Below are 27,804 nucleotides of genomic sequence, written 5' to 3'. Positions count from 1 at the left end.
TAGAGACACAAAAAATGGCTAAATGTTCATTCTGGTAATGAATGTCTAAAACTCACACTTGAGGATATAAAAAAAAAGAATCATAAATAATCAATAGAGAGTGGAAAGAGAAATGTAATGCTTTCCATCATCTCTGGGGTCTGCCCTACACACGGACCCCTCAGAAACCACAAAGTATAAAGCAGTGCCTCATAATATAATGGATACTTGTACTTTGTAGGTGCAGTACATTTACCATGCGTACAGATGCAGAATGTAGCAGTGCAGGGAGCCCTGGTACCGCAGCTCGAGTCTGCTACCATTTGAGCTAAAGCAGAACTACATTAGCTGGCACTCACAGCAGTTCATTTATCCTGTCTGCGGGCAAACCATCACAAGGCAGCAGCACAGCACACACACACAGCCACATCACTTTTCGAGCAAAATGAGTAGAGAAAGGAGGTAAGGGGAAAAACACAACCTTGTATTAAGTTTAATGTTTATACCTGTCTAATTAATTCATTTTTCAAAATTATTTAAGCCTCTGGGAGCGCAGCCTTTCTATGAGACGTTATACTCGAATGGCACTACTTCACAACAAGTCAAGCACATAGAATCATCTTAGACATGACGAATAATGAAGTATTACTTGAGATTTTCAGCTTATTCACTCCATACTTGTTTGTGATGATGTGGTAAAAGAAATGCTTTGGATCTCAGCTTTAACCATTTTACTGGACATCTGGTGTTTGCTGCTTAAAGTTTCACTATTACCAGGGTCATTGTAATTCTATAGCACATCTGGGCCAAATTCCCTGGCAGTTTTTAGTGAATTCTGTGGCAGTGGAAACATCTGTAGCTGTGCACAGTTCCACACATACAGAATTGTGAGGAGTTGCAGAATGTTCTTGGATCTTTTGCATTGCAGTGTCCAGGAAATTACCCACTGGTAATGGATGATCTTTCAGATATATATATATATATATATATATATATATGTATATACAAAATCTTCTGTGGGATCTGCCCAAATCGAGTACAACCACACAGATTCTAATCACTGATGTTTTATTTTCATCAGTTGTTAAAGAAAACACTGATGCCTCTGTCTTCATGTTTTCAGAAGTACACACAGCCCTTGGAGATATTTTCTTGGAAGTGGGTGGACTGATGCAATGTGAAACTGGCCTGCTGTCACTGAAAATTTTGAGAACGGCAAACAAAGCCTAGGGTACAAGAGTTGAAGAGAGTGAGAAGAGAAATTTAGCAACAGAGCCTTGCAACAAAGGACCAGGCACAGTAATCATTAATGCCTATCTTCTAAGGTAAAAATAAGGATTAAAAAAGTGGAGCATTAACAGACATCTGCCATTTGTATGTAATCAACTTTTGTGTTAAAATTCTGTTAATGACATTATAGTGAAATTACGTTTTGGTTATTTGTTTTAAAATGATAGAATATAACTGTTACTTGTTACAAAGAAAGGCCTGTGAGAATGAATGGTCTTGAATAAATAGTCTCTGATGGCCCAGACCCTGAAGTATTTGTGCCAACTGCTTAGGATTAAATCAATATATTAAAATTACCTGGACTTGATCCACAACTTTGCTTTGCAAAACAAAAAAATAAAACCAGCGTCGCCCTCCCCTCAAAAAAAAAATAATTTTTAGCATCATGTTTCTTTCCAGTAGTGTAACACATCATTGACTAAGCCACCAGAGGAACAAACTAAATTTATTCTGTTATTTGCTGAGTCACTAAGCAGTTCTTGTTCTATGTGCTTGGACTGGCAAAGTGAATCACTGGATAGAGTAAAACCTTATCTATATCTCAGCCTAAATCCTAATCTGAATTAAATGCTAAATTCTTAGGAAGGAGGCTTGCTCTGGGGTTACAATGAGTCAGCCTACAGCGTTTTTTCAACCTCAGAAGAGGCTTTGAAAGTGATTTTACAGAAGATAATGCAGTATGCTGAGAGGATCATTTAGAGGATGCAAGGAAGAGCAATAATAAGCAAGAGGGGTGAAGAACTGGACAACATGTCTGTATGGATAGTGCAGCTTGAAGGGGAGAGCATAAAGATGCCTACCGTAGGAGGAAAGATCTGTGCTAGGAAATAGGTCAGACATATTAAAACCACATTTAATAAGTGCACAAATAGCTGCATTTAGTAACTGCTTGTTATAGGGCAAGCATTCTTCAGCGATGTACCTGGTTTAAGAAATGCCTACACTTTCCCAACAAAGCTTTCCCCAGATGTTCAGACCATCTCCATGTCACAGTCTTCGACACTCATTTGTGCTAATACAATTATCTGTAAAACTGCACTGTACACCAGATCAATAAAGAGTGGAGAAAGGAATTCAAACAAGGAAATGCTAGAAACAGTAAGTCTTTCTGGAACAGAAATCTGAAAGAAATGTATGTGGAAATGACAGGACGAGAGCAAAAGAAGCTAAAACATTAAACCCGTGATGAATGTGTAATCAGAGAATTTATGGTCTGAAAGTCTGTTCAGGTTGACTGAAGGGATGCTCGTTAGGGATGAAAACACCTTTCACTTTGCTGTATTTGTTCCCATACAGATTAAAGACAACATTGGTCTTGAAGGTAGAGAATCTGAGCAGCAGACTAGGTGGAATGCAGAGAACAGCCAGAAAGAGCCAGAGATGGTGCCTGGAACAGAGAATGTATGATATTCCCTACCAGACTGAGGCAGAAATTCCTTCCTTAACCCCAAACTGTAAATAGGTAAGACTTGAGCCTCCAAAAATACTTCCCCACCCCAACCCCAATGGATTTCCTATTTACCTTGAAGGACTAATCCATGCTATCACATCTTCATCTGTATCCAATCATGCTTAAAAGGAAAGAAAAACTCCCTCCCTATCATGCATCTAGTCAATTGTGCGTTAAGAAAAAACAATCCGTCTTGATCCCTGACAGTGACTTGCTGAAGCTCTGAAGCATGATGTAAGTACAATCATTATTACTATAATGCAAACCTCCAAGTGTTACGGTAGGTTTAGGGCAGCGCAAGATTTCCTGTTCTCAAAGCTTAATACAAGGCAGGATGAGTTATGAGACTAGGCTACAAACTCAGAAGGGACCTTTTAGGGTACATCTCTTTACTGATACAAGTTTTCATCTAGAAATTACACTAAATAATATTTGGAAAGACTTAAGTAATGGCCCTCCAGCAAAAGCCCTCCAGATGATTGTTCCAGCTTTTTTCTACATTCAGAGAAACCTGTGTTTGAAGGCTGCATTTGCTTAACCATCAGATTCCAGGTACTGGTTGTGGTGAGCAAGGCTGAAAACCCTTGAACTCATAGGTGCCAGAAAACTTTTTCCATAGGTGAAAAATATATCTATACAAGCAATCAAGTAACTTTTCAATACTCTTTTTCACAACCAGAAAAACATAGCCCCTTGAATTTTATGACACAAGGTTTATTTTCCTCCCAAGGTAGTTTTGTGGTGCTCTGAAATTCCTTCAGTATCTCTATATTTTCTTTGAAGTGTTGATTTAATTCAGTATTTTATCAGTTGTGTTACCAAAGATATATAGAGGCAAAATTCTGTACTTCCTTACAATTACTTAGTTGCACATAGCACGTTTCTTTTTCTATGCTTTAGGATTGCATGATACTTTTTGGTATGGTGTAGTCCCATGTTGATGTAATTATTTTTAACAGCTAATTCTTTCAGTGTTACTACTTCCTAAGACAATGTTCTCTGCATTGTTGATACAGCAAGTATAATCTGAGTTTTGATTCCCCCTTGAATTACTTTGTATTTGGCCCTATGAAAATGCCTTCAGTTGCAGGTGACCATGAAATCTGGTATAATTTTAAAACAATAATCTGTTCTCATTCTCTGCCTCACCAGTTTTTGTGTCTGTTGAAATATTTACCAAGTTCATTAAATCTTCACAGGGAATAAAACACAAAACTGATTTTAAATGCTTATTTTCATTTCTACTTTCTGCATGTGGTGGCTTTTTTTTAAATTTTTTTTATTTAACTAAAACTCTTCCCACTCTTAATTATTGTTCCTTACTTGATTCAAAAATAATAAGGGCTGGGCTTAATTATATGTTTGATTTTAGAGATAACAATGGCTTTGAAGCATTCCCAAGCCCAGCTCAAGGAAAAGACTTTAACTGATAATATTTCAGCATACATATTTAAAGTGTGTGAGAGTATTAGTTTCATATCAGGGAAATTCAGAATTCTGTCATCTGCCTGGCAGACCGAAAGTTCACCCTGCCAGGACAACTGGGCTCAGTGATACCACAGATCCACTTCAGCCCATTTGAAGTTCCATTCTGTATTTTGGTTTGCTGAGTGGGACAGACTTTTTCAAGAAATGATTTATATAACCAGTATTCAATGTTATGTCATTGAAAGTACGGAAAGGAAGCCCTTTTATCTGATTTATGTCATCTAGATAAATTATTTTCTAGGTGTTGTAAATGAATAATGCCAATGATGATGGAAAAATGTTTCTACTCATAAACAGTTGTTATCAGTTATTTGTTGCATATCTCAGCAGATTATATCATAACTATTTTCTTTCCATCCAACAGTAACACATACCGCTTTTCCTCCTTTGCACAAGCAAAGGACTTCCTAGTCACGATTACAGAAAATGCCTTATGAAAATATTAACTACCTAGAATGGGCAGGAGCTAAAGAGCTAATATTGTGGCCAGCTAGTTTTCAATTGAGTAGTCACAAAGGCAGTGAAAATAGCTTGTTAAATTAAAGCCAAACCTGTAACCTACAGTTTTACTGATAATAGCCTTACCAATTCTCTGTCATCTTGTCAATAAACCCCTCCACCTACTTCATGTTGTTTTTCTTCATTTTGCATGCCGGTGAGACGTTTTGGTCTCTAGGGGGTACCCCCAAACCCTGGACGCTGCACCCACCAGCCTTCCAGCTGCCCTGGCCTTTTGTGTTCTCTGCTCCGTCTTCCCAGGTGGCAGCTGCAGCAACTGGGATTTACTGCATTCGCCTCCAATGGCTCCAGCTATGGAATTCCGGTTTCACCCACTTTTGGCATAAACTAGCACTGCTGTCAAAGAGGAAATAATCCCACATCGCTCATCTTCCTTTCCCAGTCGTTCTGTCCTGCCCCCACACTGTCCCTTCCTTCCCGCTGACAAAAGGTCTGTGTGCCTACACGATGAGCCAGCCAGAGGCAACCCTCCTGGATTACCAACACTTTTCTTTTTTAATGGCCAGGTGAGTATTAACCCCATCATTTTTCCAACATCCATGACTCCTGGCCAGATGCAGAAGTGCCTGTGCTGGCACAAAAGAGAGTGTGGCACAAAAGCAGGAACATACAGCATGTACCACCACTAGTTTAAAATATCCATGAAACTATGGCTTTGGTTAGATAGAAATCAGGATGTAGCCTATTATGTTTTCCTCTTTAACTTGATTTTTGATGTATGGTTCACATCTTGCTGGATATTATACTCATCCAGCTGTGCTATAATAATGGCACTTTTACCCTCTCATCAGGCAGTAATTTTGAATTAAAAAAGTCTCTTCTAGGGATGGCTTCTAAAGTACAACACATACCACCTCATGAATGTGGTAACTGATACGTCGACATTCCAGAGTGCTAAATAGGTGAGGATGTTGGCTTTCAGGAACAATCTCTTGCCAGATAATACTTCATTATCTGACAGACCATCTGGTTTCCAGCCCGTCAATGCTATATTAATACCGTCAGCTCTCTACGCTTGATTATTGCCCAACATTTCTATTACTCTGTAAATAACAGAACCAAAAAAAAAAGAAAAAAAGGAAAAAAAGAAAAAAAAAAGTCTTCCAGAGACTGAGCAAGACAAATCACCACTTGCTCATGTACTTGTCATTGTCATTTTTGGATAATGGCCAAACAGTCGATTTTTTCTTCATGTGACTCGTGAATTCAGAGTACAGCATACCTCATTGTTATCAGGAGAAAGATCACCAACTTTTAATTGCACAATATATATAAACACAGCTGGCCTAGTGACTCATTTAGTAATGCAATATGTTACTCCCTAAAACTCTGATTCAGGTGTGACCTCAGGACTCTTTCTATTCCAGTTGTTGAAGTCTGTGAGATTTACAGTGATTTACTCCTAGACTACTGGGAATATTTAAAAGAATCTTTCTTTTCTGGGACTTCAGAAGGAATATTTGGACTGTAAATGAGAAGCTGTATCTATTAGATCCTTTTGGTGTCTGTTCAGAGCACCCTGTTTTAAGAATGGCTAATCAGAAGAACGTGCAGTTCATAGTTCCATAAGCAATAATAGTTGATCTCTTTACAGCAAAATATACATTCCTCCAGTGGGGGGAATGTCACTGTGGGAATGTAATGACATTACAGTACAAGATCATGAAGAACAATACTAGCTGCATTTATAAAAGAAAGAGATATATTAAAATACAAATAAAAATAGTGTTTTAGTGCAGTTAGTAATGGAACCAAATGTTTATGAATATTGTATTAGGTTCTAGATGAAATACTTCTACTGTGAGCCAGGAAGCTGGTGAGTGCTTAGCCTTCATTTGTCACCAGCTCTGAGTATTTGCCTTTTGTGTATAACTCCCCTTTCCGCAGGAATCGGCAACGTGTCTCTCTGTGTCTCTTTTTTTTCAATAGTCTTGACTTAAAATGTCAGTTATCTCTCAGTAACTGATGTAGTCAACCCTGGCAATACATGGTCTAAGTTAAATATCTGGTTCAAAATCTAGATGCCTAAGGAAATCTTGCAGCTAAATAAATAAAACTCAGAACAAAATATTTTTGAAAAAAGATTGTGGTTAGCTTCCAGTGCAAAATGCAGAAATAATCAATTAAAGAAATGTTCAACATTTCTTATACTCTTTTTTTTCTTCCCATTAATTGAATGCTTTTCCAGTCAGTACTCAAGACATGAACGATCACACTCTTATCAGGCATGTCTGAAGTCCTTTTTCAAATAATGAAACACAAATATAAATATAAGCAAGTTACGGTAAAAGAAAGACCAAACTGTTCCAAAAAGTAGTTACAACTAGATCAGATCCATCATAAATGTCTGTTTTAAATTTAATTGTTCTCCATAAGTCAGGTCAAACATGAAAAAACAGGAAACAGAAATTAACTAGAATAACTTTCTTTTATTCCAATTTACTACTCAGTGCCTACAAGACTCCAAAACAGATGCCTCTGAGCCCAACTTCAGTGAAGTCTGAGGTACAGTTTCTCTATTTCAGAACAGTAAAATATTAGGTTAATTGTTTTGTAGACACATACCATGGATTCAGCAAAGGTGCAGCAGCAGATGCAGCCCTGACGGAATCGGGTCAAGTTGTGCAGCAGTGCAACATGCCCCTTATGCTGCACAAGAGCCAGCACAGCCCCAAGGGATGTTAATGGGAGAACTAAAGCCCCATCCCAGGCTGCATTCATGTGCTAGCAGAATGAGCAGAGATACTGCTGCCCTGCCTCAGCAACATCTATAAAAACTTGGCAAGAGGCACCATTCTCTAATTCTGCAGTCAGTGCTATCCCCGCAGTGCAGAACTGCTTTTACAGCATGTTTTCTTTCCCAGCAACACCAGAAATTCCTCTTCAGGGGCTGTGACTGCTCCCCGCCATGCTGTGGTCCCCACCACCAGCTCCTGCAGCCCCACAATGTCAGTTTCCAGGACTCTTCTCCTCTCCAGTCCCACTGCATTGGGACACCCCCTTCAGCACTTACAGACCTGATGCACTGTGCTGTGCTACCAACTTCACATGCATCGTTATTCAGTTACAGGGAACCTGAGTCCAAACTTGAAAGCTTAAATAGAACATATCACACCACACCGCAGCCTTTCAAGGCAGAAGGCCTGTGGCAAGACATCCTGCCTGCTTTCTGATCACACCAGCTCTCTGTATAGCTTTGTATAGGCATGCTTAGTTACATGCATGAGCTTTTGTAGTGACCAGCCTGCCAGGGGAGGTTGGTGATGTTAGAGAGAGAAGTGAGGACTGAATGTCTTCTTGTTCAGGATGCTGTAACTGCTGAAGGTGGTGTGAGCCCAGGCACATTTTTCTATGCTGGGTGAGAAACAGGCTGATGAAACTCCACAGGCTCAAGCTAACAGATCTGCCCTCTTCCACATCTGCAAGGGATCTTTTTTTTTTTTTTAATAAACTCATTGTCATAAAGAGTTTAGGCAAAAGAATTAGAAGCCATGACTCCATCCAGATGCACTATCACTGAGTCACAGGTCACGCTCTCTGGACTGATACATATTGTAGTACACAGTTGCAACAGAAATGTAAAATGAGTATTGATATCTCTGTTCTGCCTCCTCTGTGACTACTGAAAGAGGATGTAAAATGGTCATTAGACCACGCTCCAGCAAGTGGGAGCTAAGGGTCTGGATTTCTGTGGGTACAGAAGAAGGAGAAATCTCCAATTCCTGGGCAAGCCCTTTAAGCCATTGTATAAAGGAAAATATCTTTCAGAGATTTTCAGAAAATATTTCTCAAAAACCAGGTGGCAGACACAATTGTATTTTATTATGGGCCCAATCATATGGGTGTGTGTTAGGCATGGTCTGGAAAATTCTAGAAGTGGATTGAGCCAACCAGGTGTCTCCACCTGGCAACTGTATGTGGTTTTTTTACAATAAGGGTTTTAGACTTAGGTGATAATATCTTCTGGACATGACTTTTCGTATTTGTCTCATCAGTATAAAATCCAAACAAATATTTTAACTTGGGTTAATTCTGGTTTTCTAAATTAAAAGAATAATCACAGTTTGGAAAAATAGTAGCTTATAGTTTGTTCATGGAACAATGCATCAGTCTTCATGACACTAACTATTGGTACAGATTTTCTGGTTTATGTAAAATGTATCTATCTAGGACTGGTTATAAGTAGCTTTATTCATAAACAGTTCATACTATAGCTTTAGAGTAGCTGTTCTTGCAGTTTCCAAATCCTGGGGCCTTGTCTGCACTCTGGGTTCTGACATGTTGCCCTTTGTCCTGGGGTCTATCCTGGTAGGACTTTCTAGGGGTAGGTGGGCATACGTAGTGGTGCTCTGACCACATCTTTCTCCCTGCACCCACTTGGCCACCTTTATTTTTTAAGTGTCCTCTGTGTAGGCTCACCTTTGGTAGGCTGCTAAGCAAGCTTTGTAGCTGGCTCTAAAGACAAAGCAGATTTTGTCCCACGTGTAAGGATTATTTAAAAGTTCTGTGTTTAGGTGCTTAATTTGGTTTCATTCCTGATGAAATGGCTGTCAGGCACACATATGAAGACAGTAGCAAACCCTGAGGGCTAACAGAATTCTTAGTTCAGCTGTTTTTCAGTGATGAGCAAGCAGCGTCATTTCGATATTTCTATTATAGTTACACATATTCTTCTATAAATGTTTTATAATTAACTTCTTCCTGTGAGAGAATTTCTATTCACAGGTGTTTGCAAAATGGTCTCAGATGAATCACAGAAGCAGAAGCTTTGGTCATGCATCAGTTAAGGTAGGAAATGTAGACATCTAAGCTAGCTGGAATGCTATTCTACACATTTCTCCATTGCTATCTGCAACATTTCCTATGACAATGAAAACTCTAAGATTAAGAACAAGACGCTTCACAAATGAAAAAAATTGCAATATTAAAACCCCCTAAATTAAGAAAAATAGTGTAATAGATGATGACTAGCTCATATATTCCAGGTACTGTCTACACAATTTTATCTGAATTCAAATTTTATACAATTCCCACGTAGAACTGTAGAAATGCTTGTTAGACACCTGTCGGCCCAATACACACATATTACTTACAGGACAGAATTATAGGTGTCTAACCTCTGCTTTCCATGCTGGATATCTTAAAACCTAGGGCAATTGTAAAACTAAGAAGTGTGTAATTTAATACGTTATCTTAAACACAGGTTTAGGTAGTATGCCAGAAAAGACGTGGAAAGGTAGTGCAGAAGAACTTGGTAAACAATCTGTAATTTTGCAGGTCACTAATGAATGTGGAAAAAGTGTACGGTTTATATAGAGCCTACGGCACTGTAGACTATAATGATCACACAGCAGGACAGAAGCAAATTTATGTGCTATGCTCTGGAAGGCAATATGAGCTTCGTTTTGAATGAAATAACCTACTTGGTACAGAAGGAATCAAGGAAGGTCCTAAGGAGTAGACAAGCAGCAGCAACTTATACTGGTCAAAGATATTGGATTTCTTTTTTTTTGTAAGAATAGAGTTTTAAAGCATTTATATAATCTAAACTATAAGAACCAGGATCTGCAAACACTTTGAGTAATTTTATTTAAATTTGCTCTTTTCCTCTACTAAAACCCCAAATACAATTGCTTACATAAACCAAAGAATATACATTCCAGTTTTTAGACTGCTGTATGTTGTACCCTTTCGTACCTGCTTTTAGAATTTTTTTTATTCTTCCCCTCCTGTCTTTCTGTCATGTTCTGGTATGGAACTCTTTCCTTCGCTTTTTGCTCCTCTAACTACCACAGTTCCCCAGACGCTTTCTATGTCAAATATCTCCTATGAATACATTTCATATCGGAAGTCTCTCAGCATTAATACTTAATACTTTCAACACTTAAAGGAGGCTTCTAAGAAAGATGAGGACAGACTTTTTAGTAGGGCCTGTGGCGATAGGACAAAGGGAAATCATTTTAAGCTGAAAGAGGGTAGATTTAAATTAAATATTAGGAAGAAATTCTTTACGGTGAGGGTGGTGAGACACTGGCACAGGTTGCCCAGAGAAGCTGTGGGTTCCCCATCCCTGGCAGTATCCAAGGCCAGGCTGGATGGGGCTGGGAGCAACCTGGTCTAGTGGAAGGTGTCCCTGCCCTTGACAGGCGGTTGGAACTAGATGGTCTTTAAGGTCCCTTCCAACCCAAACCATTCTATGATTCTGTCATTAACACACCAAACTATACAAGTTGCAGTGTATTTCTCCTCACTGACTCTTTTCTTATTTTTTCGCAACATGTATACTCATTTTCCTTTTTATATCTAGTCTAGGTTATCTCACCAGCAGCACAAAGGAGAGCACTAACATTTAAAAAACAATGGGAAGGAGTAAATCTTTCTATATTACTATCACTACCTTGAGTATGAAAACGAGGATTGTTTAGCAATTACAGATTGAACTTGAGTCAATTAATTATAATTTTAAAATAAACATATACATTTAAGCAGCACATATTACTGCATTATGGCAAGATCATAGTCTGGCTCCCAGAAGCAGGGCATCTATTATGTCATTTGAAATCAGAGTTGCTCTAGCAAACATAGTAGCTAGTAAGTAAACAGTTGCACAGAATTTTTCATGGACACGGCTAGAATTAACATTTTAGTAGGCCCTAGTCAACTTAAACTGTTGTGCCTACAAGGCTAGTAACATCAAAGGCTAACACTTAGAGGGTTTACACCTTCAAACAGTGCCTTATTTTTTATATATGCTAGGTTTACTTGTATCCTGGAGTATAAAAAGGAAAAGGAAATTCATTATCTTTATGTCACCAGAAAGGATTTTAATGAATTATAAATTATTTGGGCACTATCTGAACTTCCCCAAAAACTTGCAAACAGCCTAAAATACAATTCAGGCTTTGGCCATGGACAGTTTCTAATGTCCTCCATAATTTTTTAACTCTACGTTCATTCAAAGTAACTTGCAGAATAATGCCAACAAGTAAATAAAGCATAAAATCAGAATGCAGACTTCCAAATCTGGTATAGGAATTACTGTGATCGTGGAAAAAAAAATGCTGTAAGAAATTATGTATGAATTTTTGACCACACCAGTCCCGTTTCTGGTTATTTCACGAGTGACCTGCCAGGTACTGTTATCAACTCTCTGCATACCTCCATGTTTAATCAAAACATCTGCGTAGAACATAAGCATTAATGTTATGTTTAATGATCAAAGTAAGAGTTATAGTAAAATTACTATTTAGGTGTAAACTTACATACAGTGAGAAAAGGGGAACTGTATTTTAATGACAGCCCTGGGTTCTGTTCCTTAAAAGAGAAAGAGAATTAAAGGGCTGATATAAAGGCTTTAGGCAGCGGAATACTTTCCATTGACTTTAGAAGGATGTGAATCAGGCCCTTGAAGTAGCAACTCATTTAGTACCGACTGCTAAATTTATAGCACTTCTTTATTTTCTCTCAGCATAACAGCATCCATTCATCACACAGCAGTAACAAAGCTGTAACCTGATACATGACAAATATTACAAGCTTAATGGCTGATGTCCATTACTGATGGGACCTGCTCACCATTTAGAAAAGATTGGCACTGAAGGATTACTGAGCAAACATAGCACCTGAAAAAACTTGCATGCAGGAGTCTGTCATCAGGTGTGTGATTGAGGGCATTATCCAAGAACGCTGGCTCTTATCTTCGGTTGGAAACTGCTGCGATTGCCAACAATTCTCAACAAAGAGCTTCCGTCATGGAAGGCTGATACACCGAGCCAGTCTGGTGATGGTTTACCTTCCCAAGGCTTCATTCCTTTTTATGGATCACCTGAGACCAAGCAGCACACCAGTTTTTAATAGCTTAAATAGCAGGACAACCTAGCAAACTGATGACAATCAAGGGAAAACCAATCCTTTTTGGTAGAAAGACAAAATTCCAAGCATTCCCTCACAGTAACTTAGAAAGACCTAAACCTGCATTTTCCCAAACAGGATGCTGAGGACAACTTTCTTGCCACTGATACCAGCATTCTGCGCTGACAGCTAACTCTCCCTATATTAAACTGCTCACCAGTCAATTTTTCACCTTTACACTATTGTAACTGTTCCCAGGAATACATTAAATTGCCTTTTCCCCTTTTTCCTTATGTAATGCTAGATAAAATGACTATTAAAAAAATTTGGAAAAAGCCTATGAAAATTGTTATTTGTACGAAACCGCACTGTTATTTTTCTTGTTTTAATATTACAGCTTTGAAAAATTAGTAATGATTTGCAATTATTAATGTGAAGTCTTTAAATACTGATGGAGGCTTTTTTTTCTCAATATTGTGACAATATATTTCATTTCCATAGGATATTTTAAAATGTAACTGAAAGTTTTGGGTTGCCTTTTACATACTTCCTAAAGAAAACCTAAATTAGTTTTGATATTTTAATTAAATTACCCATTTATTAAGAAAATATGAAAGAAGGAGAAGAAATACTTTAATGTGTTGTGACCCAATAAATATATGAAAATCTGAAAATACCATGCGAGTAGACTATTTTGTGTTTTCAAAGGCAGAGGCATATTATATGAGAATATATTCAAGTAAAGGCACAAACACTAACTACTTTTATGCACAGGATGGATTCTTCTAAATCACAGTGGCAATCAAAAGAATAAATATTACCTATATACTAAATTGTAATTCATACTGGAGATAGACGATACTTCCAAATAAAAGTGGTGTAAAAAATGAGCTCTTAAAATATCTAAGACTTTTCTGATATTACAATGTATTTTATACAGGGAACTACTTGAATTTATATCCTCGCTTTAAGATGTAAATGGAATATTTGATTTGTTATAAAGTAGGGGTTTGGAAATGAAAGAAGGTACATTGATCAAAACTTGACTTTTGTTGAGTCAGGATATAAAATCATGTTAAGTGGGATTCAAATAATGAAAACATGAGTTTTATTAAGAAATGTTTTAACAGTCAGTAAGTTGAGCCCCTACCTAGATTAGGAGGCATCGGGAGTGTAGAAGTATTTGTCCCTGCCACAGATTTCAACTGCTACAAAGAACAACTAATAGATATATTGGGTTTGCCTACCAAATTCCTATGATGCAAAAGTGTTTACTTATTATGGAAAATTCCATTTATCAGATTAAAATAAACCCTGAGAAATAATTCTGTACTTGAGACAGCCAGTGCATGATAGTCAGCTACAAAACAGCATATATACAAGTTCAGGCAAAGCCAATACGCAAAAATACACAAACACTGAAGGCAAGCTGTAAAAAAAAAAAAAGCATGGGAATTGATCTTGCATTCGTAACTGAAGCCAATGCTTCTGTTAGAGTTGCTGCCCCACATGCTACACGAGAGCTTCAGAAATTTACTCTGAAGTGCCTGCCGGCTTACTGGGAAAGAAGCTTTCTACTATGCATAGACAGAATGCAACAGTACGGTTTATCTGTGCTTATATGCATGCAGGAAATGCAGCGTGTTATACATGCACTACACTTGATGTAGACATTTTTATAATTAAATAAAATTATTTTATTGCGTTAAAGTTTATCACTATTTATAAAGAACCACAGCAGGCTGTAAGTAAAGTTGCATAAGCAAAGAATGTGAAAACTAAAAAACCAGCTTCATATGTATTTAGATTTGTATTTTATCTCAAGAGGTGAAAAGCAAAACAGGCAAAATAAACTATTTATTTTTCACAGTTTGATTCTCAGAGTCATATGGAACGCAATGTGGCCTGAAATGTGAGTTAGCATTACATGGAAATACACTCCTCTAAAATATTTCCTTACGTGATGCTAAATCCTCTTTTTACCTTATTTTATTTAAGATGTATTCCATGGAAAATCTACATAACTGTTAAATATTCATAGCTATTTACACTGCCTTTTTATTTCAAGTGGGTGCATTGTTTTAGATGAACAGTTTTTCCTCCATGGTCAAGCATAGATATTCTCAGCATCTAGCTTACCAAATTTCTTTCAGAATGTGAAGCATGACATACAGGAAAACTTCAACTTGGTTAAAGAATATTACAAAGAGGGGTTGGTAACAGTGTTAGAGATGAATGATCAGCAGTTCCTGCTGCAACGGCAGCTCTACGACTCAACAAAAAGAAGCCTGTCAGGTAAAGATTTCCAAGAAAGATGTATTTTATAAGTTTCTTACTTAATGCTATTAATTTTTCAACATTAAGAAAGAAACAAAAGTAATTTATTAGGAAAAAAAATTGAGGATACCTATATTTTCAGAGTACGTCATAATACAAAGTTGTTCGCAAAAATATTACAAGTAACATACAAATAACCTACCCTGGAAACAAGAAAGAGATTTTTTCTATTCTAATAGATAGACGTCTTGCTACACCTTTGTAATTTACAGTTAAGATAATGAGCAAATATATATCATGTAAAGCTCAATTATTTCTGGAGTGAAAATATTTTATCACTGAATGCAGTAATTTAATTTGCATAGGATCTTCATCTGCATTTTTTAGAGATTTAAAAAATTTAGTCGTTCAAATTGACCAGAATTATATATAAACAACTGTGGACTATAGAAATAAAAAAGGATTGGCATAAAAGAGACAAAGCTGTGTTTTCAGATGTAACCAGTGAAGAAAATGAAAATTAGAAGAGGTAAAGAAATGCAGATTAGAGAGAGGTATAATAGTGTCATTTTTAAATAAGTGAGAATTATAGTCTAAGAAATACGCTAAAGGTATGTTGTCTGATTAGTTAGGTCAAAACACGAAAAAATCAAGGAGGATTTTTTTCTCTTAACTGCTTCAAACTACAACTTACAAAGTTCTATTTTAAAAAGAAAGCTTTTGACCTAAACCACTGTTGCTCATTTTCACGTGCATACTTCCTACAACTTAAATAAAAATACTTTACTTTGCATTTTATGTTGTCTGCCAGGTATTTCCTGTGAACATCCCATCTAAAATCTCTTGGTTCTGGTAACTAATGTCTGTAAAGAAAACCCTGGCAAAACTGTAGTTATGAGCTTCCCGAGCAGCCATTTTAAACAGAAAGCTGGTTTCGTTGTGTTGACAATCACATTTTAAACTGATTCCTTCCAGATGAAAAGATGCTTTTTCAAACAACGTAATAAAAGTGTAAAGTCAGCTGTTCTAAGGACATAAAAGTGATTTATCTGTTCTCTGGTCACTGTTTTTTCCCTTGATACAGTGGAATTTTTCTTTTAAAGAATAGGTTAAAAATTAGTGCCTACTAGAAGCCCAAATTACAGAGAAGTAAATAACAACTTGCCTTTTAATGAAACACAACACATAATTTCAATTAATTTTTCATCTCATGATGCATCCACTGTTGCATTTATGGAATGCTAAACATTAATGGCTAGATTTCCGTAACAGATAAATAGTTCATTCTGACAGCTGACTATTGACAATGTCATCATCAGATTTCAGAGCTATTACCTTTGATAAGAAAGAGGTTTCAGACAGATGTCAGATCCTTTTATCTGCCTGCAGCTGGGCATGACAGCTTTGCACTAGCTCAGATTTGAGCGATTCCCCACCCCTCCATCAGGGCTAGAATCAGTTTCTCACATTTTAAATACAGGTTTCAATTCCGGAGACTCTGATGGCACTATATATATGCCATTTCAGAACAAGCAAGTTGTGTAGGGGCATATCCCCAAAAAGCAGCATGACCCAAAAGTATGCCTTAAGCTTAATTTAGCCACTTAGCCTTAACAGCAATTCATGAAACCCTTGCTCAGAGGACACGCAGCCCTGGCTGTGACTAATTTTGGAGGGGGTCTTGGCTCCCGACCTGAAAGCTTCTCGCTAGCTGAAAATTTTCATATAGCCCTGGGTGAGCCGAGGAAGTCCTGGAGAAGGGCAACACGTACGGCACATGGTGTATGGGCTCTTCACAGCTTTCTGACTCTAGATGGCTCCTGGCTCAGCCGCTGGGCTGCCTGCAGCACACTCCTCCGCTCCACACAGCGGGGCTGCACCTGGGGTGCGGCAGGTTTCGGGGCTCAGATGTGGCACCACATCACAGCCTGAACTAGGGCCAATGGTGTCAGGCAGAAACATCCCCGTCAGGGCCCCAGGTGTAAACCTCTGCTTGGAGCACCGGGGAATGTTGCTAACACGGCTGTGAAATACTGCAGCCCCTCACTAAGCCAATTACCAAAGCGAGAGAAATCCTGGGCTACCAAATTGGGCAGATACGTTCTTCACGTTCAGAGAACATAAACACATGCGGAGAATCTGACGATTATGTTGATCTATTTAAACAAGATATTTGAAACCAACAGGAACCTAATGTGGTAAAATGATAAATATTCTTGAACGTTAAAATCATAAGGACTAAAAATTTAAGTTCTGCTGATCTTTCACTAACTAGAGTAGATAGATAAAAATGGATTGTGAACAATTCTTGTAGGTATCTCTTACTAAGGTATGAGCATCTTATAATGCAGTCATCTGATTCCAAACTGAGGTCTGTAGGAGCTAGCGCTGTAAATACTAATACTATAATGAGTTCTATTTATATTAGTATAATGCTCAATATACATATAGATACTCAAGAAATCTTAAATTTAAGATCAAAACAATCCAAGCATGAAAATATTTGAAACTTAAAAGAGATAAAACATGGACCTTTAAACAGATACTTACCCAATGTAAATGGGTGTACCTCCAGTAGGCCGTAGCTAACAGTTATGACTAATGTCAGTTAAGGTCTGGCCTGTTTACTTCTAAGGTGCTTATAAGATTTACATGATTCTGTTGTGTTTTGTTCCTATGGGAAATAATCAGCATGTGTTTCATCTTTAAAGCATACGATTCTGAGAAGTGATTATCTTTTTTAAAGAGTGTTCTTGTTTACTGTGTTGCCATATATACCAGATCAAATTTTGCAAGCAAAATGTGGATCCATCAGTAATAAAAATGTGGTTAGCCCAACGCTACCCTTAGTTACACCAGTACAACCTCATTGTATTTCAGAGCTACGCACATAAAACTGGGAATAGAAGTTTTTCACATTCCAGAGCCATTTCTTATGTTTTCAAGTGTTAACATATGAAGATGGGGGGAGGGAACCTCCAGTCAGGAACAGAGAATTTCTGTCTGAAGGGGATGATGAAAACCTCATGGCAGTAACATCAGTGTAAATATTGCTATCTAGAGACGGCACAGTCCACTGATTGGGGCACTAGCTTTGCAGTCAGGATGTCCAGCTTCAGGCTTAAAACTGCCACTACCTCCATGTCTGTGCTTGGACAAACTACTTCACAAAATGGATTGCTGAATAAGTCCTCAGGCCCCTTCTGAATTAGGAGCCTGTATCAAAGAATGCAACTTTATGTCCAACACACATGTTCCTCAGAGCTTTGATATTAACATGCTACCATGGGGCAAACAAATGACATGGTATCTGGCTTCTCAATGAGAACCACTTGTGTGCATGCTCCAGTCCAGATCTGCTTGACACCCTGGCACTTTACACCTCAGCATCCCCATCTGTACATTTAGATAATGGTACGTCCTGCTTCTATGAAGTGTTTTGAGACCTATAGGTTAAAAGAACTAGTATCATCTTTGTTTCATGACTGACTATTGTTGCAAAAGCATCTAGTCCCTCAAGACTGTTAGCAAAATTTCACTGGATTATGAACTGGTTAATTTTCATATACTTAGAGATGAAGAGAATGCATGAACTTTTTACAAACAGACATGCATACACATATGTACATGCATTTTAGAATGTAACGAGGCATCAGAATTTCCTGAGTTTTTTGCTGTCTTTATTGGAAGTGAGACAAAATTGAATTATCAAATGTGAATGTTTATTTACAAAAGAAAGCAGAATGCACATCACCTTCATACAGGTACACCAAATATGTCTCCTTTGTGGCCATATTTGATCTAAAAACTTGTGAGCATAATATAAATCACAATCTAAAAGTAAACTATCCAGAAATTCTGTCAGTCAAATTTTCAGCCTTCCTCTTCTCTAACCTTGAAAGCAGTCTTAATGATGATTTTACTCAAGGCTGTACCATCATTTAAATTTTATGTCTCAGCACCCATTTTGAGGAAGAACAGAAATGACGATTTTAAGACACAAGTCCAAACAAACTATAGACAAACAAATGGAACTGAAAACATGTAAGACCAGATATTGTGCGTAGGTCTATGCAGAGTAAGAAATTGGGTAAAGTGAGAGTAAGTGGCACAAGAACAGGGAAAGCAGATCTATTACTCTTCATATATATGTAGTGGATTATGGAGAGGGAACTCTTGTTAATTACCCAGAAGAAATTCAGAAGTTCTTTTATCATGGGGCACCTAAAGCCTATGCTAAGGCATTTTTTTCCTTCCACTGCAGGTCTGGGAGCTCCATTCCCCACAGGGCTATGTGAATCCTGTCTCCCAAACTGCAGAGGCAGGAGGGTGCTTGCTGAGGACTGTTGCAGTGACCCTACAGAGGGACTGACTGTCAGAGCCAGGTCTCAACCAACAGAAAAAATATCAAAGCAAACGGAATTGCTCACTTCCCAAAGTAAATGGAAGACTAAACAGTTGATAATTTTAATTGTGTACTATAAGAATGTGCCACATCCCTGCCTAAATTTTGCAAGCTCATGCTCCCTGAAAATATGTAAATATTACTTTTTCTAATGCTGAGCATTTTTTCCTTAAAGATATGCAAAGTAAGCACAAGGGTTCAAAAATTCAGCTCAAAGACTTCAATTTTTACCCACAAAAGCCAACAGATTTCACACAGGTTCACAGTTTAAGCCAATGCACTGTCCTTCACAATTTCAGTTAAAGTTCGCAATTCAGCAAGGTGTTATAAAGCTTAATTGATACTTGTCATTTGTGCTGGTTTTGGCTGGGATAGAGTTAATTTTCTTCATAGTAGCTAGTGTGGGCTGTGGTTTTGGTTTGTGTTGAAAACAGTGTTGATAACACAGGGATATTTTAGCTATTGTTGAGCAGTGCTTATACAGCATCAAGGCTTTTTCTGCTCCTCACCCCATCCCACCAGGCGAGGGAGTGCACAAGATACTGGGAGGGGACACAGCTGGGACAGTTGACCCCAGTGACCAAAGGGATATCCCACACCATGTATATAATGTCACGCTCAGCATATAAAGCTGGAGGAAGAAGCAGGGGACATTCGGAGTGATGGCGTTTGGCTTCCCAAGTAACTGTTATGGATGTTAAAGCCCTGCTTTCCTGGATATGGCCAAACACTTGCCTGCTGATGGGAAGTAGTGAATGAATTCCTTGTTTTGCTTTGCTTGTGTGCACGCCTTTTGCTTCACCTATTAAACTGTCTTTGTCTCAACACACGAGTTTTCTCACTTTTATTCTTCCAATTCTCTCCCGCATCCCACTGAGGGGGAGTGAGCGAGTGGCTGTGCTGGGCTTAGCTGCTGGCTGGAGTTAAACCACAGCAACATTTCAGATAATATTCTTTCCCCTTTTTTTTAAATTTTTAAAATTTATTTTATTTTATTTTATTTTATTTTATTTTATTTTATTTTTTAACAAAGTCTGCAATAGACACAATAGTATGAGCCTTGGCAGGAAGATGCCAATGGAGTATAATGTGACCAACAGAATAATTCTACAATGTGTGGGATAAAGAGAAGAAAAATTAGCAATATGCTATGGACAACGGGGATGCATCAGGATAGATACACACACACACTTTGATACCGTAGTGCCCTTTTTTGCATCTTTAGTCTCATTTTAGCAAGGTTTGTACAAGTATTATAAGTTTGTAAGTGTAAGGAAGGCTGGTAGGACTAGAAAAGAGATAGATCTGTGTATATATATTTCTGAAGTACAAGTGCTAGCAGACCTTCCTCAGCGTTCAGGTGGAAGTTAGTGTTCCTGTAGTGGGGGCAAAAGAGAAAAGGTGGCTATACTTCAGTTTGCAAGATCACAGTCTCTGAAACTGGTAGGGCAGGTGGGTCTCTAGTAAGAAACAAGATTCTTGAAAGTAGCAAGCAAGCATGGGTCCAGGTTCACTTCTGCTTCTCCTGGTACTTAGAATTCTGGCAAATTAGAAACCTGGCAATTTAGGTATTCTGGCAAACAAGAAACCAAAGGGTGGGGCAGATAGCTGTTTGGGGGGAAATAGCATCTTAATCTACCACTTCTGCTTGCCTCAGAGCACTTAAAGCAGAGCCTGGTCTTTTGATACCACGGGAATTTATGCCTCCAGTAAGTGGAAATGAATCTCCACTTCATAACTGCTTGTTGGGAAAATGGATTTTTGGCATGACGGACCATGTCACACTTCCCTGGTCAGCAATTTCATTGAAGGATTCAGGTGCAGGGTAGCCAAGTATTTGTATCTTGTATAACACTTATTTGGCAGCCTTTTGATAGGTCTCCTCAGCCCAGCTGGAAGAGTACACATCCAGCTGGGCCACAGGAACAGGCGGTGATGATTGCTGGTGAGTGCCAGAGGCCGGTGCTTGCCTGCAGGGCTGGCAATCCTGCAAGTCTCCTTCCCTGACCTGCTGGCAATTAGAAGCAGAAGAGCATCATCTGCAGCCAGCTGGGAGAGCCAGGCCCCAGGAGCACTGCTGTAGTCTCTCAAAGCACTTGTTACCGCAACAGGCAGTTGATGGATAGAGGGAAGACAAAGGAGAGTGCTAGGAAATTGATTAATTGATGAAAGATCACTGATATCAGGTAAACCAGGAACCCTCCAGCTTCTTCATGTTTGCTCACAACTCTGCACTCATCCAGCTCCTGCTCAGTCTTGGCTGTTCTCCCACCTACTCCACCCATAGCTGACAAGTTTTGAAGTTTTGTGCAGCTTTATAAGCTAATCCCACTAATGTATGAGTCAGGGTGTCGCTTATTTAAAAAAAGGTGTGTGGTCGTACAGACAAATATAGGTACAAGAGAGTGGTTTGGTGGTGCTGAGAGCAAGACAGGAATAGTTATAAAGCTATTGGGCTCTGTAAACACGGAGGTAATTACTCCTTCCCAAACCAAATTCCACAAAAATAACCCAATAACTTAGAAGTAATGAAGCTCAAATGATCACTGACAGTTGTGTTTTGCACTTTCCCAGGACCGTCTAGTTCTAAGAAAGGCTAGCAACACTTTAGACTGAAACTTACTGAAGGCTGAGTTATAAATCTGGAAACCAGGACACTACTACCCTTTCTATTTCAGGCGAGTTAACCAATGAATGTGAAAGTAACAGGTTTCTTGACTGTGTGCCTACCAAAAAAGTCAACTGCGACCCAGAACATTTACTGTTAAAATTATGAGCTCATGAAAATCCAAGTTTATAAGAACAAAGTTGTTTACAGACTCGAAATAACAGCATTCGTCATTTTAATGCTGTAACTCCAAATTAAGACAGTGCAGATGGGCATAATTTTCCATTCTCAATATGAGACACAACACCATGTGTCTTTAATATAAATGCAACATATACATTCAGCTAGACCGTTTATTCTTGCATTTCATATTCCAACCTAAGTCATTATCAAAGAAAAAGCGAGTGAAAACAAATGCAGTAAAGATGATGATGATACAAAAATCAGTCATTTAACATAATCTAACCTCTTACTTGTAGGATCTAAAAACAAAAAAAAGTTTTCTTTATTAATGGTTTCAGTTAATCCCGTATCCAAACATTTTCCCCAATAAACATCAGATTATTTTTATGTTGGCTATAAAGCTGTCACTCCTCAATAAACAGATATGCTCCTGGTGGGTTTACCTCTGCTGTCAAAGTTCTGTCAATTCATGCACCATCTCGTAAGCGAAACCAGAGAACCTCGGACGCACAGTTCCTAGTGAATCCAGCTGAGCAGCGGTTGCTCACCACCTGAGAGATTCGTGCTGCTGCAGCCCCCGTGCAATTGGCAGCAACTGGATGCTCCCAACACAAGTTCACAAAAGCCCTGAAGTTAATACTCCTGCATCCCTTTAATAGAAAGCTATGTGACCTTTAATGCTCTGCTCGACTGAGCCTTCCTTTAGTGAGTCTCAATTAAATTTTATGTTTTGTGGCTCCCATTTTCTTGTAAGACAAGAAAAGAGTTCAAGGGATGGATCCTTCTTTGAAGAACTTAATTCCCTGTGAAGAAAATTTATTTCCATCTAAAGAGCCGCTCAAAGGTTGGGGGAAGGGAGCTCTTGTAGGGCTTTTTTTTCCTGTGTTTTTTTTGGTTAAGAAATTTCTAGTATTTTGTGAAGATAAAGCAGTCTTCAGAATCTTTGAAAAGGACAGTGTTCTATTAGTGGTTAGACTGGAAATATTTCCTCTGTCCCTTTCATTATAACGAGAAGAAAATCAGAGGGATGGTTAAAGAAATCCTGGCCATTATTTGTGATGAAGCAGCTTTCCATGAAATCATCAGATTGCTACTGTGATACTGTAGTATAATGTAATATTGGTTAATTTTCTGTACAAAGCATTGCAGCAAATGAACTATTTGCATATGTATTCATAAAAATATGTACTTCCTAGGCTGATTATACATACTTAACCTCAACATAACAAGGAAAAAAATTAAGGCATTAGGAACTGTCTTGTCTGAACTGGGCTCTGATATTCTAGCCCACTGTAGTTGCTACTATTAAAAGTATAAGTGTGCATAAGGTGCATAAACACCATTCCCAAATGTAAACATTTTCAGGAGCAGGCCATTAGTAACGTTTCCTTTCCCACTATGTTCCTTTATTTAGTTAGGTTTTTTTGTAGTCAACTTAACATACATTCACATATGCCAGTAGGGAATTCTTGGTGTTGGAGAAAGATCGAGACTCTTTATAGTCAGTGTACACAGAATTAGATATTTCAGAAAATCAGTCTAAAAATGCCACACACCAATGGGAATATTTCATATTGGCCAATATGACATAAACATGGGGCATTAATGAATTTCTTATACCCTTCTCGCAGATTTACACCTCTGAATCCAAACACCTCATAAACTGGCTTTGTTTGCTCGATATCTAAATGTGAAGCTCTTTCTCACTGCTCACTTCTGCATTTTTTGTGGTCACCCAAGGAGGATGTTATCAGGATTCAAGGTTTTCACTAACTAAAATACTTCATAGTCATCTCTCTCACTTCCCTCACGTGTGATAATCACCATGCTCCAGAAACTGGACAACTTGTGCAGATGGGGATGCAACTCATGGAGTCAAACAGGTTTTTCAGGATTAGTTGATTACTTTTTGTTATTTTTAGCCCAAATGTAAGATTATATTGTATCTGAGATTTTTCATCTCCTTTTTTCCTAGTACTTACTACTGATGAATGTTTAAATGTGACCTTCTGCCTCTGTCTTAACTTTCTGGAGAAAAAAAGGTATCCATAGATTTTTCTTTTTGTTTAGATCAGTATTGACTGCTTTTGCAGCAGGCAAGTAAAATTTTGCATTAGCTCTAGCCTGACAGGAAATTAGTGCAATCCGCTGCTAAACTGTGATTTAAATCTATAATAATTTCATGTAATAGTCTTCTTTTCCTGCTTACAGAGTCATGCCTTGATACAAACATAAAAAAAAATATTCTGGTTTGGTTCTAGTATTAGGGCACAAGCATTCAACAGAAAAAAACCCAACCCACAACCCAACAGCCTTCATCTCTCCTTTCTGCAGTTCATTCACAGATGACTGCTGTGCTCAGACCCTCCTTCATCGTTTCTCCACAGTCGGTTTATGCGTGTTAGGCAGCACACTACCTGAACACTGGGAAGATACTAATGGAGTCAGATCCGTAGAACGAGTGATAGCTATGTCTCTGAGAAGCATTTGAAAAGCATAACATGTAAAACAATTGAAACACGGAGTATTTGTTTCCTTCTCCCCCTCCCTCAAATAGTAAGTGAACTACATTTTGCATGGTGCATTGAAGTTTGCAGTGTCCTGCTACTATTTTATACATGTGGGTTGTACAAATATCCAGTTGCACAATATAATCATACAGGTAATAAAACAAGACACTAAAATAAATTAACTTGGAAGTTGTCTCTTGATTTAGACTCATTCTTGAAATTTCTACCTATTCTTAATTTTACATTTTGTGACTCATTTAACCGAATAAAAACACTAGTGAATTGGGATGAGATAAATAGCATTTTCATACTCATTTACTTACATATTAAAACCAGCTCTGTATTCAAAAATAGATTGACATGACTGTAAATATTAATACTTTCCTATTTTGAAAACATAGTTTTCTTTTAAGAAGCAATAAAAATTAACACATACTCAGCTTAGAAAACCCCAGAAGCCACAAATTATCATTTTTGTGAAATCTTTTTAGCTTTTAAGCTTTTTAATGTCTTGTAATGACAATGCACATTAGTCTTTCATCAAAAATGAATTTACCATAGATAAGGGCAAATGTACCAACTTCCTCTCTCAACACCTTAATGAACTTCTCTACATTTCCCTTCTTTAGCATTTCAAACCATTCAGTTTTATATCTACATACTTATGTAGTGTTGCTTAGCTAAACCTCACTGCAAGAAATACAACTGGTCTAGTTTGAGCATTTTCACTGCTCGTCTCACCTCTGTTTTTCCAGTACAGCTTGTGGACACAAGACGTCTGCACCTCACTGCACATATGCTGCCTCCATACAAGATATCTATGCCATTATATTAAAGAACATTTATATAATGTTCCATTTTGATAAATATATGGTTTAAAAATGGGTTGCTATTGTATTTACAAAGTTCTTATGGAAAGCCTGCCAGTTACTCAAAACTGGGATTTACTAATTAGTTACCTTCATTAAAGGCTAGCTCCTGAAGAGCTCCTGTGGATAACAGGCTTAAGTATATGATCAGTCCCATTACCTTCACTGGCTTTAACTGGACTGCTCATAAAATTAAGAGTGTATTTAAATGCCTTTCTGGATCAGAACCCAAGTCTTTCAGAGGAGCTCAGGCTCAAACCAGTGGCACCTTCTGAAGCCAGTATGATTCAGGTGATTGAAGACCATAAATCCTTTTCCATATTCTGTCAAAATGAAAAGCTGTGGAATTTCGCTCATGCAGGTCCTGGAAACGTTGTCTCCCATAGCTAACTGGGAATCAATTCATCAGAGCTTGGAAACAAGTACTTCACTGAACTGGTGATGGCTCAGGCTGAGCTAGTTCAGAAAACCAGGACAAGAAGACACAAGTACCTAGGTACCGCGGTGCACTGATGCAGCCATCCTGCTCCAGTACTGAAGCAGTGTTTGCCCTGACATCTCTACAGAGCTGTGCATTCTGGTCTTGAAACACACTCTAATAGCAAAATTTGGTATTGTGAGTGTAAGCAATGCTAAGACTTTTCAAATTGTGCTTGTTATGCAAGACTACATGTTTGCCAAATTCTGGCGATCGCAAAAAAGGGTGGAATGTAAAGAGGATCTAATGTCTGGAAAATGGGTGATTAAAAAAGGTCACATAAAATTGACAATTATAAAAACATATACTCTTACCCTTCTCGTTGGAAAATAGTCCTAAAACAGTCCCCCAGGCTCTTGTAACTGGTTGGATCAGTTTTCCCTCTTTGAATTTGGAACCTAAAAAAAATACAATTTACATCACAGCATGAGAAGTCAGGGATTTTAAGTCACTTTTAACTTTCCAATTATTACATAAAAGGAGTTTTAAAGGTTTTTTAACATATCTGATTCATTATTATATACTGTTCCTGATATACTTATTAACGCTGTTTTCATAGAAGCTGTTAAACTAAGGAAAAATAGAGCTTTAGTAGTAACTTTTTTTGTAGTTTATGGAACTCACAGTATAGCTATCACCTTTGACATTTACACCTCTTTCTAGTTGTTTGAAAAATAAGCTGTTAACCCTATGCCTGATTCAAAGCCCATTGAAACTAATGGGATTCTTTGAGTCAAACCCTGTTTTTGAAAATCTGAAATGGAATATTATCATGTGTTTCACTATGAAATGAATCCACTGTACAGTTTATTTCTTTTTATATCTGACAAAATTACAATAAAAATCAAATAAAGACATGACCAGAAATTAGAGCACCATTTGATTTTCATAATTTAACAATAAGATGTACAATAAAAGCAAGCAATGAACTATTTTAATTAAAACTTTGTTTTCTCTATTCACATTTTGATAACAATAAAGATTTCAACAGGAAGCTTGTGGCTTTGAAAGGAAAATCAAGATTATGATTTAAGATTGTAAACACCTTATGATTCATGGATATCAACAGTGAGTTTAACAAACTATATTATTTTACTAAGTATCAGTTAGATTACCTGTTTCTTGCAGTTTTAAGACTGCAACCGACACATTCAGCTAAATAGTTTGGAGAAATTATGAATACAATTTTAGCAATAAAACTTCTTTTGCTAGTTTAATTACTAAAGAGCACTAAAAAAATATAATAGAATATTGTTGTTAGCAGTTAGCAATTCTACAACAGCTCTCTTTCAGGCAACTGCTAAGTTGGCTTTAACACTAAGTACAATAAGAATTCTACAAAACAAATAGCATTCAACAGTTTCAAGGAATAACTGACATTATAGTCAAGTGTCATGTGCCAAAGTTATGTTGCTGTTCTGAGAAACATCTATTCTTATTCTAATCATGATACTGAATCTCATTAATATGTAAAAATGAAGGTATTTTTAACTCAGTGTTAAACAGCAATGTTCTCCTCTCTCTGAACAGAATTCAGCAGGGTCAAATCAAGGTTTGAATTGCGGCAAAAGGCATTCATTGTTTTGAACATCACTATTTCCTAAGCTGTTCTGTGCTAACACAGCTAACATTTTATTCACTTTGAGGAAAAAATTTCCAGTGATGTAATACAATTCTTTGGGCAATTATGAAGGCAAGCCCACACCTTTTTTGAAAATAGTTAGAAGGAAACACTGAGCCCCTCCATAGTCCTAATAAAAGTAGTTCAGGCACATCTGGGATCTCTATCTGGGGTAACCTCTTTTATTAGGACGAGAACTTGCTGCCAAGTTGGCAGAGAGGAGAATGCTATTCAATAGGCTTAGACTCAAATAAGAGCTGATGCGTAACATTTTGT

The 27,804-nt window shown here is 37.7% G+C and overlaps 1 protein-coding gene across 10 annotated transcripts in view; it reads right to left on the bottom strand.

Annotated features, from left to right (window-relative positions):
• SLC25A21 (solute carrier family 25 member 21) overlaps positions 1-27,804 on the bottom strand; it is a 255,502-nt gene that overhangs the window by 42,161 nt on the left and 185,537 nt on the right. For 9 of the 10 annotated variants that reach the window (XM_080394343.1, XM_080394350.1, XM_080394349.1 and 6 more), the window contains one exon: positions 26,222-26,305. In XM_080394343.1, coding sequence (XP_080250469.1) covers positions 26,222-26,305 — 84 coding nt within the window. Of the gene's footprint in view, positions 1-26,221; positions 26,306-27,804 lie in introns of those variants that run through there. The other variant, XM_080394341.1, reaches the window with a different exon arrangement.

This window comes from Falco punctatus, assembly GCF_963210335.1.
Source record: "Falco punctatus genome assembly, chromosome: 7".
NCBI lineage: Eukaryota > Metazoa > Chordata > Aves > Falconiformes > Falconidae > Falco > Falco punctatus.
The sequence above is the reverse complement of the archived record's forward strand: the minus strand, read 5'-3'. Positions and strand labels throughout refer to the sequence as shown.